Source organism: Patiria miniata, unplaced genomic scaffold (genome assembly GCF_015706575.1).
Source record: "Patiria miniata isolate m_02_andy unplaced genomic scaffold, ASM1570657v1 HiC_scaffold_3, whole genome shotgun sequence".
NCBI classification, from domain to species: domain Eukaryota; kingdom Metazoa; phylum Echinodermata; class Asteroidea; order Valvatida; family Asterinidae; genus Patiria; species Patiria miniata.
In genome coordinates, this window is record NW_024037069.1 from 40003212 (window position 1) to 40019718 (window position 16507).

At 42.2% G+C, this 16507-nt stretch overlaps 2 protein-coding genes across 2 annotated transcripts in view; one reads left to right on the forward strand and one right to left on the reverse strand.

The window, feature by feature from the left end:
• Nucleotides 1-267: 267 nt before the first annotated feature.
• Nucleotides 268-4063, reverse strand: LOC119738336 (UPF0472 protein C16orf72 homolog). Its single transcript, XM_038213186.1, has 4 exons — nt 3713-4063; nt 2689-2772; nt 1844-2140; nt 268-1060 (listed from the first exon to the last, which is right to left on the reverse strand). The coding sequence occupies exons 1-4, from the start codon at nt 3909-3911 to the stop codon at nt 864-866; spliced, it is 777 nt and encodes a 258-aa protein (XP_038069114.1). The 5' UTR covers nt 3912-4063; the 3' UTR covers nt 268-863.
• Nucleotides 4064-4276: 213 nt separating this feature from the next.
• Nucleotides 4277-16507, forward strand: part of LOC119738335 (ubiquitin carboxyl-terminal hydrolase 7-like) — a 42221-nt gene continuing 29990 nt past the window's right edge. Inside the window, exons 1-4 of the mRNA XM_038213185.1 lie at nt 4277-4682; nt 12454-12624; nt 13570-13672; nt 15277-15372. Coding sequence (XP_038069113.1) covers nt 4619-4682; nt 12454-12624; nt 13570-13672; nt 15277-15372 — 434 coding nt within the window. The 5' untranslated portion in view covers nt 4277-4618. The remainder of the gene's footprint in view (nt 4683-12453; nt 12625-13569; nt 13673-15276; nt 15373-16507) is intronic.

The following is a 16507-nucleotide window of genomic DNA, read 5'->3' on the forward strand; positions in this document are numbered from 1 at the left end:
GTTCTCAGACCAAAGGATCTATTTCTGACTAATCTAAGACTCATCAGAAATAAAGGTCAGAATCTTTTGGTCAGGGAACCAGACTATGGTCTCCCCCCCAACTCTCCCTTTCTTGCCGGTGAGGGGGTACTTGTAAACGGAGCCCATAGAGCTGGATTTTGAATAACTTAGGAAGGTTTCAAGGGGACAAATACTGAAAGGTTGCAGGGTTGAAGTTTCTACATGTCCTACCCAGTACCTACTACATCTATTTAATCGCACAAACTGTTTTTTTTTTTTTTTTTTTTAACTTTGCTGAGCCTGTAATGGAACATTTTTGGTCAGAGAAAAAAAATTATTTATACACTGGTTTATGGTAAACATGCCTTGAATTGTGAAATTATGGTTACTTTCAATAATAATAATGATTTCACATTGCCGAGTTTCGTTTTGCTGTTAAATCGTGTCTCAATTGAACAAGCTGGATTCCAGATCCTGACAGATGTTCACGGTCCAAGTCACGGTCTGCTCTGCCAGCGTGTGTGGCATACACCAACCAGTTTGATAGACACTTGGCGCAATATACGAAGAACAGATGCACCACAACACCTACTCAATGCACAGCTTCGCAGGAACTCATAAAATGACGATCTCCACGTTCACATCACTGGTCTGTTTGCCCCGTTCGGTGAAACAAAAAGACAAGATGCTCCCTGGCCAACTCACAGACACGTTTTGCTCCAAACACTGTTCAATGCAATGCTTTTCCAAAAGTGGCACCCAAAAACCTGTTAATAATACATTAATTTGTTCTCTATATTTTTTTTAACTTTTTTTTTTCTTCTTAGTTTGTACACCTACTGAGAGCGTGACTCCGCTTGGCCTCATAGTAGCCGGTTGCGTTTATGAGAAGGGGAGTCCATGTGAACATCGCCCGGCGAGGGGTTTCTCTTCCGAGAGTCGGGATGGGCAAAGAGTTCGTCGGGGAAGAGATCTAGTACATTTCCATGGCGACGGCGTGAATGGGAGTGATGCGGGGGCGACTGGGAGACACCCACGTTGGCCATAGCTCCATTTAAACCTGTAGAAATGAACCACAGAAGACTTTTTTTTTCAATGGAAATACACGTCAATGTAATGTATTGGTATGCTTGCCAAATGAAAAACTGGAAAATGTATGTTACAAACAGCAACTATTGATCCCAACACCAATCAGGTTTTTCGTTATGCAGCCTGCTTAATGAAACAAAATCCAACATAGATGAAATGAAAGGCCTGCTGAATGTAAACAAAAAAAAGTGGAAAGAATGTTGCAACCTGACGCCACTTTTTTCTTCCTATATCATCTCAGTAAAGGTCAGTCATTGCAAAAATGTTGAAAAGACATGAATCTGGGACTGAGAAACATTTCCAATTTTGTCAGGAAATACTTTGAAACTGCACTCGACTCTCCATAGACTTTGCACACAACCAAAGAAGTGGCCTCTGGATACTACATTCTTTCCAAAATAAATGTACTATAAAAACATCAACCTTGGATGTTTGAACTATTCGCTAACAAGGTACATCGTACCACTTGTGTTGACTTCTGCATGTAACAATACATTTTAACCTTTTTTGCATTTAGCCGGGTTCGGATTCTTTAACTTTCTTACTTGTTTCTATCACAAACGATTTGAAGAGTTGAAGCACATTGTTAATGGCAATACTTTTTGCAACCAAGTTTTAAAAAAATTTCTTTTGTTTAAAATTACAGAAAGTAATGTTGGCAAACTTGTTGCAACAACTGTGCCACCACTGCTGTATAATATTGATAGTTACAGAAGAACAAACTGTCTGATAGTCCTCCAATATCTATTCTCACCTTGTAATGCTAAAGCTTCTCTGAAGGGTTGCAGATCGTCCATGGCTTCCACCGAGTGTCCAACATCGTGCCCTTGTGTGTGGGACCTGGGTGAGGCCCGGTCAGCCATGCCGCCCCGGCCTATCGGACTGGGCCGAATCCTGGGCGGGGGCACTTTGCCGCAGAGAAACGCAAGGAGGTCCTCCCGTTTGATGTAGCGTCTGCGCTTCTTGACCCAGCCCACGATGTCCCGGGTGCGGCGCTGGTGCCCGATCTGGGTGCCAAACTCGCTGGTTCTTCTGTGTGCTTCTAGGCTATCTGTAACAGAACAAAGTAGAAAGGATACAGGAAAAAAACACTTCTCACAAGACGTCACTCGTTTACTTTTACAAAAGGCCAGTGAATATTGTTCATAAATACAATAATGTTTAGAAACTGTTAAGACCCGCAAAGATTTCACACAAAATTTATCATAATGAAAGCATTTAACTCAAACCCCTTGGGTATATTTACAAGAAAGTATCCTGAATCTGCCAAAATCCATCAATCTTGCCATGCAAAATAAATTTGTGGCCAGTGAGTCTATCAGAATCCACCAGTTAGGTGGGAGTATATCTGTTGAGATCCTGAATCCATCAAAGTCCCCCAACTGCTCAATATGGAGGTATCCTGAATCCATCAAAATTCTGCAGTATCGCTAGGCTTCATGTCCTGAATCCATAAAAATCCCCCAACTTTTTTAATATGGAGGTATCCTGAATCCGCCGAAATCCCCCGAAACAGGGGTGTGGATTTTGATGGATTCAGGTACGTTAGGGTTAAAAAACGCAAGCTGAATTATGGTGGATAATGGAGACATGATGTACCTTTATACATTTTGGTTACTGAACTGGCAGCATTCTGAAATGACAGCCAAAGAGGTAGGGCATTGGATGGACTACTCAGACGTTCTGTAAGAGAAAAAAACAAATCATATGATATTTATAAAAGGTAAGTTAAAATGTAATTTATTTTAACCCTAACTCCCTAGGCCTTTTTGCTAGGATGTACATGTAGCCTCAATCCTGCAAAATCCCCCAATTGGCCTCATTGAAAAACAGCATATATAGCCTCAATCCTGCAAATTCCTCCATTACTTCTTGAATATGGTCCTTTGGAGGGTGACCACTGCCTGAATCCTGCAAAATCCTGCGGCAGTGACAGTCAATATGTTTAGGCTTGGCCAATGACATCCTGGACTAATACAGAGGATTTCAAGCACAATCCAGGCCTATATTTATGCATGGCTGGGCAAAAAAAAAACAAAAAAAAACACAAGGTACGGCTCAAGACCTTCCTACAAAATCAGTAATGCATTTATGCCATGTAACCTCAATCCTCCAAATTCCTCCACTTTGGCAAAGATAATTTTGAGGGATTCAGGGCAGTTACGGGTTAGGGTTAAAAAAAATATAGTAATAATTGGAAAAAACCCACATTTTTCCTTTTTTTTCAGTTTTGTATAATTTCCAATTTCATTGTCATGATTGTCTTCCTGTCTTTCAAATCTAATAAGACCTGTATCAATTGATTCAACTGAACAAAAAAAAAAAAGGAAATGGAAAAATCAATAAAATTAAAAGTATAAGAACAAAATCAATATTTAATTAACAGCCACGTGTCAATGGTCAGTTTTGTTTTGAATGTCTACATAAAATATTAGGCCTAGCTTAGGGTAGGCCTTTTGGTTTTCTTTTGTTTGTTTACATTTTTTTCACTTTAATTTAAAATAAAATACGTTTATGAATGTTCTATATTTAGGCTATTATGATTATCCATAACATAATTTGACAACCGTTTTGTTCTGAAGCACAATGAGGATATTTCCTTTGTGTTTCCTTGTGTTCTAACCTAGTTTGTAAAGATGCGTGACGGCACTTGCGCAGGCTTGGAAGCTGTACCACAGCTGGTCGGCCGCAAATTGCCGTTCCTGCGGCAACCTTTCGTCCAAGTTCGGTTCGCTATCCAACTCGTCCAGACATTGTTGCTCCCAACTTGACGTCCACAGTTCTCCGCCTGAGTCGTCTCCTCGCTCCTTCTGCTCACTCATGATGGGAACCTGAGAGGCAGTTTCCCTAAATTTACGATAAAGATGGGATTTTTGGTCCTAAAACATGTCGAAAATTCGGGAAGAATTTGTCAATACGCCCTGCGATTGTCGTCGAATGTCGCAGTCGTCACGCAATGAATTGTGGGCGTAATTATTTGCGCACGCGCAGTAGGTCACTTTCATCAATTTCATACTAATTAATCAAAAATTATAAACAGATGCAATATAAACCCATTATAAACACGTATTTTTCGTGAAAAATAATATGATAGGATACGTCTGTTTACTAAAATAGGGAATCAATCACTGAAGTGTGGGAGAACAGAAAAGAGATTTGAAGCCATTTTGGTTCTTTGCAGAGGATAGTACCCACAATGCAACCTTTAGTGGCCATTTTACTTGTTTTTGCAATGGTTTTCGATAGCGGCAATGAAAAAGCATGAAACTCTGCATGTATTTCACAGTTTCCCAAACAGATTCGATTTCTTTCCACACATAGAGAAATTCTGAACTTGGTTTCTTGATGAGCACCCCTTTACGGAGGGGTTAAGGCCGCCGAGATTGGGCGCATCGCGAGCAAGCACGTCAAGGTGCCGACAGCGTCCCGGAAAACTCCCTCATCGCCCGGCAGTGAACGGGGGTCGGTCGCGGACAAGTCTGAGCGTAAATTTTTAAGGAGGTCGAACAACAAGAGTCCGATCAACAGCATGAATCACTGTGACGAACAAGAACGACCGCAGAGTGAGCCAGAGGAGATGGAAACGCAGGAGGGTGAGAACTCGGGTCATTTCAGTTTCATTTGAATTGTGGGTCATCAGGTCAAAATTTAATGACTTTGGCTTCGCCCTTCCTAACCTGCTGCTAACTATTGCTAACAAATAACATGCTCCATGCAATATTGCCTTGATTGCCATTGACAATAACACAAACTTAGAAAAGTGTTTGATTATATATTTTTTTGGAGCAACTATAGAATGCAGGGCCACGCCGGAGCAAGGTTTTTTTATTTTGCTTGGAGGCATGGATGGAGGCCGGCGATGTGAGGATAGGAGTAATAGGCTACAATATAAGAATATGCAACCCTGCAAAAAGTCCTAAGTACAGTGAATGCACTTGTCTTCTCATCAATGATCAGAATGGGAAGGGAGGGCGCTTGTACGTCGGGGCACGGAGTCGCAAAGGCGCGGAGCCGCGGAGTCGCAGAGACTAGTCGCAAGGCACTGGAGACGCGGAGGCTAGGCGCGGAGTTGCAGAGATGCGCGCCGCCGATAGAGGGCGCAATTCTCGGCGGTATTTTTTACAAAGGAAGGTTAAGGGAGGAGGGCGACGGGGCACTGGAGAAGCGGAGACAGGGAGTCGCAGAGTCAGGAAGACGCAGAGTCGCGGAGTCAGGGAGTCGCGGAGTCAGGGAGACGCGGAGGCGCGGAGTCGCAGAGACGCGCGCCGCCGATAGAGGGCGCAATTCTCGGCGGTATTTTTTAGAGAACGAAGCATCCATATCCATTGTTAATTTCCTCGCAAAGGAAGGTAGGAGGGTGACGGGGCACTGGAGTCGCAGAGACGCGGAGTTGCTGAGTCAGGGAGGCGCGGAGTCAGGGAGACGCGGAGTCGCAGAGACGCGCGCCGCCGATAGAGGGCGCAATTCTCGGAGGTAGGTCGACTGCAGCTCAACGCCTCCACCATCGGCGGCGGAACACTTTTAAAAGTGGGAGGGCAAGGTCCAGTTACTGTTCCCGGAGCAGGATTACAGCAAAATCAAAGGAAATGGGAAAAGTGTGAAGTTGGTCCGAAGTGTGACCTACGTAATGTCTGCTAACCAAGGGCGGATCCAGAACACAATTTTTAGTCCCCCAAAAAAGTGGGAAAAAAATTACGGTGTGGGTTTCGGGGCCCGCTTTAAGGGCCCCGAACTTTTTTTGATTCTAGATGCTCTGTGGTGCGATCTGAGGCAATTTCTGACCACTTTAACCAATGTTTTTTTGAGAAAAAAATGGTGATGTACTCATTGCCTGCCTTTATTGGAATGTCACATAAAAAAAAAAAATGGTTTCGTTTTTTTTGGAGGGGGGGGGGGGGGGGGGCATGGCCCCCTTTGTCGGTTCCGCCGCCGGTGGCCTCCACGCAGCCGTACGGAGGCGCGGATGTAGAGTGAAGTGGCCCTGCATTCTATAGTTGTACATTTTTTTTTACAATGTAATATAATTTTCAGGCTTAATTTATTATTAATTTTGTTGCTGACTAATGCTTCTTGAAGTTGAGTAAACTAACCAAACAAAGTAAACTGTCACTTTTTGCATAAAATTCTATTTTCATTAGCCCACACTTTGGCCAGTTAAATAAAACTAATTTAAAAAAAAATTTGTCGGCCTGAGGTCATGAAACATGTAAAACAGCTGACTGGTCTTTAACCCTAACTGCACTGAATCCTTTAAAATCCTCTTTGCCAAAGTGGAGGAATTTTTTGGATTGAGGTAACATGGCAACCGTGCGTTGCTGATTTACTGATGGACTTTGTCAAGGTCTTGAGCCAGACCTTGTGTTGTTTTTGCTCAGCCATGCATTAATATAGGCTTGGATTATGCTTGAAATCCTTCGTACTGCTCCAGGATGTCACTGGCCAAGCCTCAATGTATTGACAGTCACTGCAGTAGGACTTTGCAGGATTCAGGCAGTGCTCACTCCTCCACCTACATGTACTTCTGAAATCAGAAGGCTTCTCTCCGTCAGCCTTCTTTGAGCCTTCAAATTCGGGGGTCAGCACGCTATGGCTTTTGGACATGCCTTTTGATAGACGAAATACCTTTGTCTGAAATTACACTTTTTGAAACACAAATCCACCCGAAAATTTGAGCTTGTTGATCCATAACTCTGAAATATTTTCACGCAATTGACATTTGGATCATGTGACAATTTTTTTGGTGGAAAATCTGAGTTTTTACTCACCAGCCTCGCGTCTCCGATCTGACAAATGCAAGGTTATGTTCATGTGTGTGTTTACGTCCGTTGCGCGTGCGCTGATCTTCGCGTGACCTCAGCAAGTCAACTGTACATTGGGCTCGACCGTTTGGGATGGAGGGGGGGGGGTATGCTTTGCATCGCGCAACAGTACATAACATGTACGTCATTTTGGCGCGATGAATACGCTGCGCTGTATGGTTACAAGTTGTCATTTTTGGTAGACTGTTTTCACCTATAATTATCATTAAGTTAACAAAATATATTTCATTCCTTTTAAAGCCGATGTGCATTGCTTGAATTAAATTTTGTATTAGTATATTAATCATGAATTGTTTTCAGTTGAGACTGTTTCGTTATGTTTTTGAATTTGACAAAAAGGGATGAAAAGATCCATCAGTAAACAGTCCACCAAAACTGACGTAAACACACACATGAACATAACCCTGCATTCGTCAGATCGGAGAGACGGAGACGCGAAATATTTCAGAGTTATGGATCAACAAGCTCAACTTTTTGGGTGGATTTGTGTTACAAAAAGTGTAATTTCAGACAAAGGTATTTCGTCTATCAAAGGGCATTTCCAAAAGCCATAGAGTGCTGACCCCCGAATTTGAAGGCTCAAAGAAGGCTGACGGAGAGAAGCCTTCTGATTTCAGAAGTATCCTCCACCCATCATGTTCAAAAAAGTATGGAGGAATTTGCAGGATTGAGGCTATGCTATTTTTCCATGAGGCCAATTGGAGGAGTTTGCAGGATTGAGGCTACATGTACATCTTAGAAAAAAGGCCCAGGGAGTTAGGGTTTTACATTTTATAGTTTTCATGTTTGTTGTGTCCTCTTCTAGGTTTAGTACATTGGCCATTCACTTTGGATGAAAAGAAGTGAAATTTATAAAATATATCAATATGAATTCCCCTCTCAACCAATTTTTTTTTCAATCTGAGTGATGAAAACCTCAGAGATTATTTTAGCTGGCCTTATGCCAAAAAAAAAAAATTGTAGGTCTCTGGTGAACGCGCGCGTCGATTTTGATCATGTGCGTCAATTTTTTTTTCAAATTTTCTGCGGTAGCTACAACAGCGCCCTCTATTGCCGCACCGCCTCATAGTTTCTGTGGGCAGCTCGACTCCAAATGTCACAATGATGGAGGGCACGAAGGTAAATGATGGAGGACACCAAGCCACATGAGGACACATACATGTAAAAGCAAAATAGTACCCACCTTATCTGTACAATCCAAGCTTGAAAAAGGTTTTTAAAAAATGCATCGCTGCATCAGTTCCAGAACTTTGCTCGACAAGAGGCCGACTATTTTTTTTTTTGGGGGGGGGGGGTCGCCTGAATAGTTAGACATTAACGCCTATCAAATGTCCCCCCCCCCCTCCCGTCACTTCAAAAGTGACAATCCCCACGTCTTGGGTGGGGTAGCCCGGGGGGGGGGGGGGTTGAAACAATTGATAGACGCATTATGCTGGCATATAGTTGGGTGCTTTTGGTGAATTTGCTTTATCAGTTGATAGCACAAACTTGTAGTGATCGATCAGTCCCGTAGGAAGTTCGAAGTCTTAGACTTTTACTTCCCTTTTCTAAATCAAACTTCCAGAGCTGTCAGTTTGAAAAAAAAGGTGATTGACCGATAGTAGCTCAATCGATCGATGTCAGCACGATCAACCAGTATCACAGCAAGATCAGACCAATTGCACTGGGCTATCAACCAATAGCTCAGGAACAACGATTGCGCTAAATAATTACATTTTTATGTATGTCATTGAGAAAAACCCAGTACAGAACAGAGAGATACATTAAAATGTTGATGTGAACACTTTAAAATGATCGCAACTTTACCCTGTCACCAAAAGGAGGTGCAATTAATCATACATGCATTACAAGTAGTGTTTTGTCATAGTTGGTCTTGGGGCTTGTCACTATTAATTCTTACAATAAAATGGCATCATAGTGACCACGTCCTGAGCGAATTGTTGCCAAAATTGGCCCAGTATAACAAAAAGAAAAAGAGAACAATTCCCTTTCAACGTTAAAAAACTTGATGACGGGCTTATTCTTTATCTTAATAATTCCTGGCATCATGATGTCGTGATATTTATCACACAGTTTACGAAAGCTAATCTCAACGTGGACTAAATAAAATGTATGAAACCTTTGCATTTATTAGTTGCCTGGGCAACCTGAAATTATAGTGTTCATTGCAGCATGCCAGTTGATGAGTTTTCCCATGCATCAACTCACATTAAATGTCATGAAGGTTTAGGCTACATACGTGAACATGTTTAGTTGGTCACACATTGTCAATGTACATTACAACATGTACATGTACAGTAGCACTAATCAAATGCGTACAGTGCCCATGCTTTTGATGAAGATAAAAATATCGGGTGTGTTAGATCACAAAAACAATTTGGAGGAAGACAGATCATTGGAAATCAATTTCCCATTTGAAATGTTGGCGAGAGGAATCAGAGGATGTTTCACAGTCATGATGGGATGGACCAAGTCCCCCAAAATCCACCAAAATGGGGGGATGGATTTTGATGGATTTGGGGTGGACAGGAAAAAAAGTGGACCCCAAAGAGACTAACCATAGATCAATTGCCTGTGAGGGTCCAACGGCAAACCACATTATTGGCATGCAAATAAAAAAAGTGGACCCCAAAGAGACTAACCATAGATCAATTGCCTGTGAGGGTCCAACGGCAAACCACATTATTGGCATGCAAATAATTAGACTACTCTACCTTCTTTTCCCCTTAAAAAATATTAAGCTAAAATGACAAATTTATGGGTTTTTTTTTACACTGGGGGGGGGGGGGGGGTGGTCTGCCCCTCCCCTTACAGATCTCTGAAATGTAATGCCAGAAATTTCATAAAGTTTGTGAAATTTGGTACATTTCTATTTCATATGATTTTGCAAGTTTGGATCAACTACAAGTACAATGGAAAGCCACCCATGTTACTGTGCACATGTTTATAACGCACACATGGATCATGGGTTTACTGCCCTAATGACACTTGATTACAAGCGTAAGATGTACATGTTCGTTTGTAGTTCATTCTAGACGTTGCCAAATACTCTTGAAAATGCTCTGCAGTGCCTCTTCATTTGAAATATGTACATGCGCAATTGAGCAGTGGGAACATTTCCAGTTTAGTTTGTGCACTATTGGTTTTTGGTAATGTACATGTAAAAGGTTATTAATGCAATATACCTAAGGGGCGTGGCTCATGGGCATTGCCAGGATGGGGCAAGGGGGCTTCCCCCCTCCCCCACCCCCGGAAAAGCCTAAAAAAAATAAAAGGGGGGGGGGTGTGAAGTCACATTTGCTATTAATTTTACATTTAATAAAATGGGCGTCTGTAGGGGTGCCAATGGAGAAGGGGTGGGTAAATGTCCCCGCCCACCCTCGAAAAAATTAGAAATTGAGAATATGCTAGAGGAAGTACAAGGATTTTTTTGGGAAAATGTGCTTTCTCCCCCCCCCCCCCCCCCCCATGGCGTGGCTCAACAGACCGATCCAGTAAGCCCCGCCCACTGCACATGCACACAATTAATACATGCTCCTCTCTAATGACACGCTGCATGTTCCAGCCGTGCGTGTCATACGCGCGTGCACGCATGTCAGACTCTTTTGCACCCATGTCGGACATAAAACACGGCTGTGACTGGTCAGAACACCATGGGGTGTTGCGTAATAGTGAATCGGTCCATTGGGAAGTACACAATATACATTTGTACATGGACACAACACACATGTATGTATTGTTGGATCAGCTATAACACCAATTTGAAATATCTTGTAAGCTGTGCATGTCATGGTATGCAAGTGGTATCATTAACACTATGTGAGTCTAACAAATGCATTTCACAAATGAACTTGGGGGCGCTTCAGAATAGTCGAAATTGTTTTGACCCAACCACCGATTTTTAAATGTTGAATGACTATACACTGAAGAACAAAGGAATGCTTCAAATGAAGCAGATATATTACAATGTAGGTCAGTGCTCTCCCAGCTCAGGAGTTTTCAATGGCTTTTCCGGGCCTGCGCCTCCAGCGTGCAACTTTGTAGTTGAAACAGATGGAAATTAACAAGCACACAAAACTTTGTACAATGTTTCCGTTTTCTAAGACACTATATTTAAAAGAAACAAAAGAGGTTATTTTGGCTTTGTTATGATAAGCTTTTGCTGTGTCCAAAAGTGTTGTAGATCCGCGGGATCTCGCACAAAAATACATGCGTGATGGCGGCCATGTTTATCGCAAAAATGTGTCAGCCCTGCACTAGTCTTCAATTCAAGCCTTGTTTCACTGCTGAGTGAGTGCCATTGACGTACCGAACCGTGTTGTACTGCCGTAATGGCCTGCTCGTGTCGTACCGGAAAAAAAAACCCTGACCATTCCCGACTTGTAATAAAGTAAGTCTACTTCAATGTTTACGCTAAACCCAACCTCGTCCCCATATGCTTGAAGGGTCACTCATGCGATCTCCCCATTTATCTACCGCTGGAACGAGGTCGATTTTTCTATTACCTTAATTGAAAACTGAATTTCGATTTTCAGTTATTTCCTTTGACCCACCCGCCCACAATTTCGAAAAAAAGGTAGAATGTTTTTAACATTGACTATTCTGAATGCCCCCTTAATTGCATAAATTATGACAATGTCATTAACTCCCACGCAACGCATTAATTCCGCTATTGTGCACGCTTTAGATTAAACGAAAGGTGTTCAGTCAGTACATGTATGTTGTAATAAACTTGTGAGGTGTGGCTTCCTGGCTGGAGTGCAAAGTTAATTTAGACATTCATGGGGACTTGGGCCACACAGAAAAAAAAATGTGTGCGCTTTTCTCCCAATGTGCTCAAAGGTTTTCAAAGTATTAACAATCATACAATGTACATGACGATGTAGATTGACTCATGTCTGTTTGTTCCTTGTACGTATGGAATTGTCTCGCCCTAAGATGAGGTGTTACATGTACATGTACTGTACATGTACATGTAGTTCTGTGTAGGCTACATGTACATATACATGTACATGTACCAGGCGTAGGCATGATAGTTGGACTATTTTAAGAGGATTTCCTATTTTCTTCTTCTTCCATTTCCGAATTCCTTCTTTTTTTCCTAGAAAATTTCCTCCATTTTCAGCATTCTGTACTTCAGACATTACTCAGGACATTTTGCCTATTTTTTTCCTGAGGATCAAAAACATGTACATGTATCATGCCTAATGCACATTTTGTATTTCTTATTGGTACCTAATACTACGTGTACCAACTATAATGCTTGAAAAAAGCTAGACAACACTGGAGTTGTGCCCAAGGTCACACCCAATGTCAGGATCTTCAGGGCAGCTGCTTGAAAATTTGTTTGTATAAATATTGGTAAAATATAGACCATGTGCCATTTGAAAAAAACAATGACAACAACACCCAAAATCATTTCTTGGGTCATATCTTCACTTCAAGCTCTGCCTACAAGCATCTGGCCTTGAAAGAATCATCCTTTTCCACCAGCTCCCCCATCATTCTCAACTGACCGCTTCCCTGTACCTTTTCCTCGTTTCAGCACCAGACGACTCTTTGGTCCCAGAAGTTCAAGCCACCGACGACAGCAAGACGGAGGGTGCCAAAAAGGATGAGGGCAAAAAGGAGTCGGAGGACCACGTCACCATCAACGGCGATATCGCAATGGAAGGAGAAGGGGACCAGACCTTACCGGAGGAGAACGCAGAAGAAGGTGCGTAAGACACATTGCTTTAAAGCTCAAGATAATATTTTGTACCATCCAACACACACCAAAACACGTTGCCTGCAATCCGGGACCCCATAATGTCTTTCTTTTGTTTGTACTTAAACTTTTTAGGAAGACCTCCCATATGTTTTGTACACGAATCCAAATTGGGGACCTCTCGGGAATTGGGGACCCTATTGTCTTCCATTGTTCTCCAGTGTTCAACGTCCCCTATTGAATGCAGAAACGAACTCGGTGATTCAAAACTTGAAGCACGCATGTAACACTGAAATGCAGTGATAGTGTACGTTTACCTGCAAAGTTGTCAAGTCGGTCAACAGTTGAATCATAAGTCATACCACAAGTGACTGGGGCGAAGTATTGACAGAGGAATGCTGTAGCCACACTTCATTTTGATGGGTTGTCACTTGACTTCAGACTGGATGGCTTGTGACTGATTTGTGATGAATGTGTCTCCATATGTAGACAAACATTTTCCCCAAGAGATAGCAGCTCGCTCAACAAATCATCATGTCTCTCCGTTAGTCCGTTAGTTAGTAACAAACGTTGACATTGTCTATTGCTCCTACATATTTTGACCGATTTCAACCAAACCTTTGTCAAAAGTATCAGTAGCCCAGCCCCAACATGTCATATGACCAAACTGAGGTCAAAGGTCATCATGGGGTCACTGGGGTCAAAAATCTGATATTTTATTGTTGTTTTTTTAATTTTACTAGAAACACTACGGTGTACTCCTTCCAGAAATTACATGGCACAATCACGTGACTCATGCATGAACACGAATTTGTTGGCCCGCAGCTTCTGAGATATTTCACGATCGAGCTTGTTGATCACAAGTGCACCTTTTCCAAAATTGGATTCCTTGTATAAATCAGAATCAACTGACAATTGCCCATCCCTTAATTTGTTGTGTTTATTACTCAGCAGACGGCAGTCGTTCGGAGGCTACTTTCAAGTACACGGTGCAAGGCGTCAGCAAGATAAAGGAGACATCGCTCAGCCCGTCGGTGACAGTGCGGAACCTGCCATGGTAAGGAAAACAAATCTTCTCTGTACTCTCAGAAGAAGTCAGCATTCTCTTGGAGGATTATAGCCTACTTTAATTGCAGTGTTGTGGTCGAGTCCATCACCAGACCTCATCAAGTCCATGACAAGTCATCAAGTCCCAAGTCTTTTGTTCTTGTTCATCCCCTGTTACTTGTGACTGGACTTGTAATGGACTCAACCTCAACACCGGTATGGGCTCCGTGTGCTAACAAATGAGGGCGATTTTTTACCACTTTTGAGAGGCCCTTGGACAGGACACACAGCGTGTGCGTACTGTGCTGGTTCGCGCGCGAAGTAGGCACGACTTTCTGAATGTGCCAAAGCTATAAGCCACAGCGTGTTTGCGTGAGCGTCAGGCGTCGTCGGTGCGCAAATGCATCCAAATTTATCTTGCGATGGTTTCCCAGATGAATCCCCGCCCCAAATAACTTTGGATCATTCGAAATATGCAGTGGATGGACCGAGAACCAGTCTAGATCTCCCCCAACTCTTCTTTTCTGGCCGTTGAAGGCATACTTGTGCATAAAGCCCTAGCCTTTCGCCAAGGCCGTCGTGGCTTTAACCAGCATTATTAGACAGAGCGGCGAAGCTGCAAAATGACTGGAGCGGAGACCACACGCATGAGTGGCGAAGCCACTAGGCTTTTCCAACTTGTCAGGAATTTCTCATGTGTTTCTTTATTTCTCGATTTTTGCCACCCTGAAAGGGTAGCAAAAATCCAACCAATCATTAGCCTGACTAAAACGTGCGTGGCTACTACCCAGACGCGTGACGCACGCACACGTGCCTAAATCAAGTTAGAAAAGGCCTCGTGGCTTTACCACTCGCACACGCTGGCTTGGTCTTTGCTTCAGTCGCTTCGTGATTTCGCAGCTTCGCCACTCTAAGCCACGGTGGCCTTGGCGAAAGGCTAATGAAGCCCTTGATGCCCCCTGAACATCGCAAGTTTAATTACAAAGGTCCTATGTACGCGCACATCCAGAACTGGGCCAAAACATACGTTCGTTCGTTGGCAATTTTTCAAATATTTGAGACTACAACCTATATTGATTCAACAAATATTCGATGCAAGAGTTTATACGACTGTAGAGTATGAACAAAAAATACTCAAAATCACATGTTCCGAGTGACGTACTGAGGAGAAAATTTATTGTCGATTCGCGGCTCCCGTGATTTTCTACAAACTGTCCGAACATGTCAAAGTGCGAGTCGGCAATTTTTTTCTAGAGATTTTATCGAAAAGATCTTTGTGTATCAAGAAGCATTTATTTTCCTCTTCAACACGAACTTGGTCGGAAAAAATAGTATTACAGCCCAATCCAAAAGATGTAGGTTTTTACTTAAAGCGATCCAGAACTAGGGAAAACCCCGATCTAAGAAAAATCCGGAACTAGGAAAAATCCGAAACTAGGAGAAAAATCTGGAACTAGGAAAACGACAGTACTTTATATCAGCTACGTAACTGTTTTCCCTCTAATTAACTGTCTGTGCTCTCAGTCTTAGTTCCTCAAATCACACAAGTGTAAGAGAGTGTTGTAAATGTTGGTATACATATAATGCAGTGGTCCTTTGTCAATTTCCACACAGGAAAATCATGGCCATGCCGAGGACGTCCAATAGCGGGGAACGCACCATGAAGACCCTGGGCTTTTTTCTGCAGTGCAATGCCGAGTCTGAATCACAGTAAGAGAACTCGCAGATGACACATTTGCCCCATCCCACCAATTCTCCAATTTTTATCCCACCATTTATACATGTACCACCAGCAGGATGACAGTGGCCTAAACGTACAAATATTCTCAATAAATATAATATGCAGCGTACTGGTTGTTTATGTTTATGTCCAGTAATAAAACCATTGTTTTAATTTCCCCTTTTTGTTTTATCGTTAAAATTGCTGCACAGACTCTTGCTGTGACTGTTTCTGTAACTTGATACAGCTAGGTTATGATGGTAGGAGACTGATAAGCCAGCTGTGCCTACCAGTAATTTTTTTGTCTATTGATTCAATGTGACATCAATATGATCTGACTGTTGGTGACTACAGCGTGTGTCAATAAAAACGCAGGATTAGAAACAAAAATATTAAGAATATAAACCACCCCCTATTCATCATAATGTTAACCCTCTTTTCAAAGTACCTTTCCTTCTCTTCACTATGCTCTTTATCCCATCTCATTTGGACAATCCTGTCCAGAGATAGAGTACATTGAAGAAGGGTTATAAATTCCAAGCTGGTCTGATTTGTGAAATCACACATACCTAATGAAAGGTTTGAATTCAGTACAGGTGAAAGTATTTGTGGATCACAAAGAAGGACATGTGTGGCAGGATTAGGCTTACATAATCCTTTAGTCCACAATCAATGTTATTTGACATGTCAGAGACGACATTCATGATGCTTTGAAACAATGATAGTCCAGTTATTAAATTTAAGTGATACTTATCATCAGTTGTTTCAAAGAAAGTTTTGTTCTGGTTTAATTGTCTTCAATGCATACCTGCATTGTACATAACTGGTCGTTGTGTTAAGGTCATTGAATCAGACCAACCCGCTTCAGAAGGGCTTCACAAAACTTGTCATAACTTTTGAACCAAAAGTCCAAATTCCACCAAACAAAAATCTTGTCAAAGATGAAATTATGGACAATCAAATCCTTATCAAATTAGGCACACCAGTAGCATAATTTTCTCAGAAAAAAAAATCGCTTTGAATCCTGCGTTTTTTTTTACACACGCTGTACAGGCATGCAACTTCTCCTCGGATCCGCTGATTTCCTCATTTTTTACTTCTCATGAGTGCCATTACAAAATGAAA

Excerpts from the sequence above, each read along its gene's own strand:
- LOC119738336 (XM_038213186.1), bottom strand. The coding sequence starts at position 3,911 with ATGAGTGAGCAGAAGGAGCGAGGAGACGACTCAGGCGGAGAACTGTGG. Across the intron at positions 2,773-3,712 it reads CACGCATCTTTACAAACTAG|AACGTCTGAGTAGTCCATCC; the intron begins GTTAGAACACAA and ends TTTCTCTTACAG. Across the intron at positions 2,141-2,688 it reads AGTAACCAAAATGTATAAAG|ATAGCCTAGAAGCACACAGA; the intron begins GTACATCATGTC and ends GTTCTGTTACAG.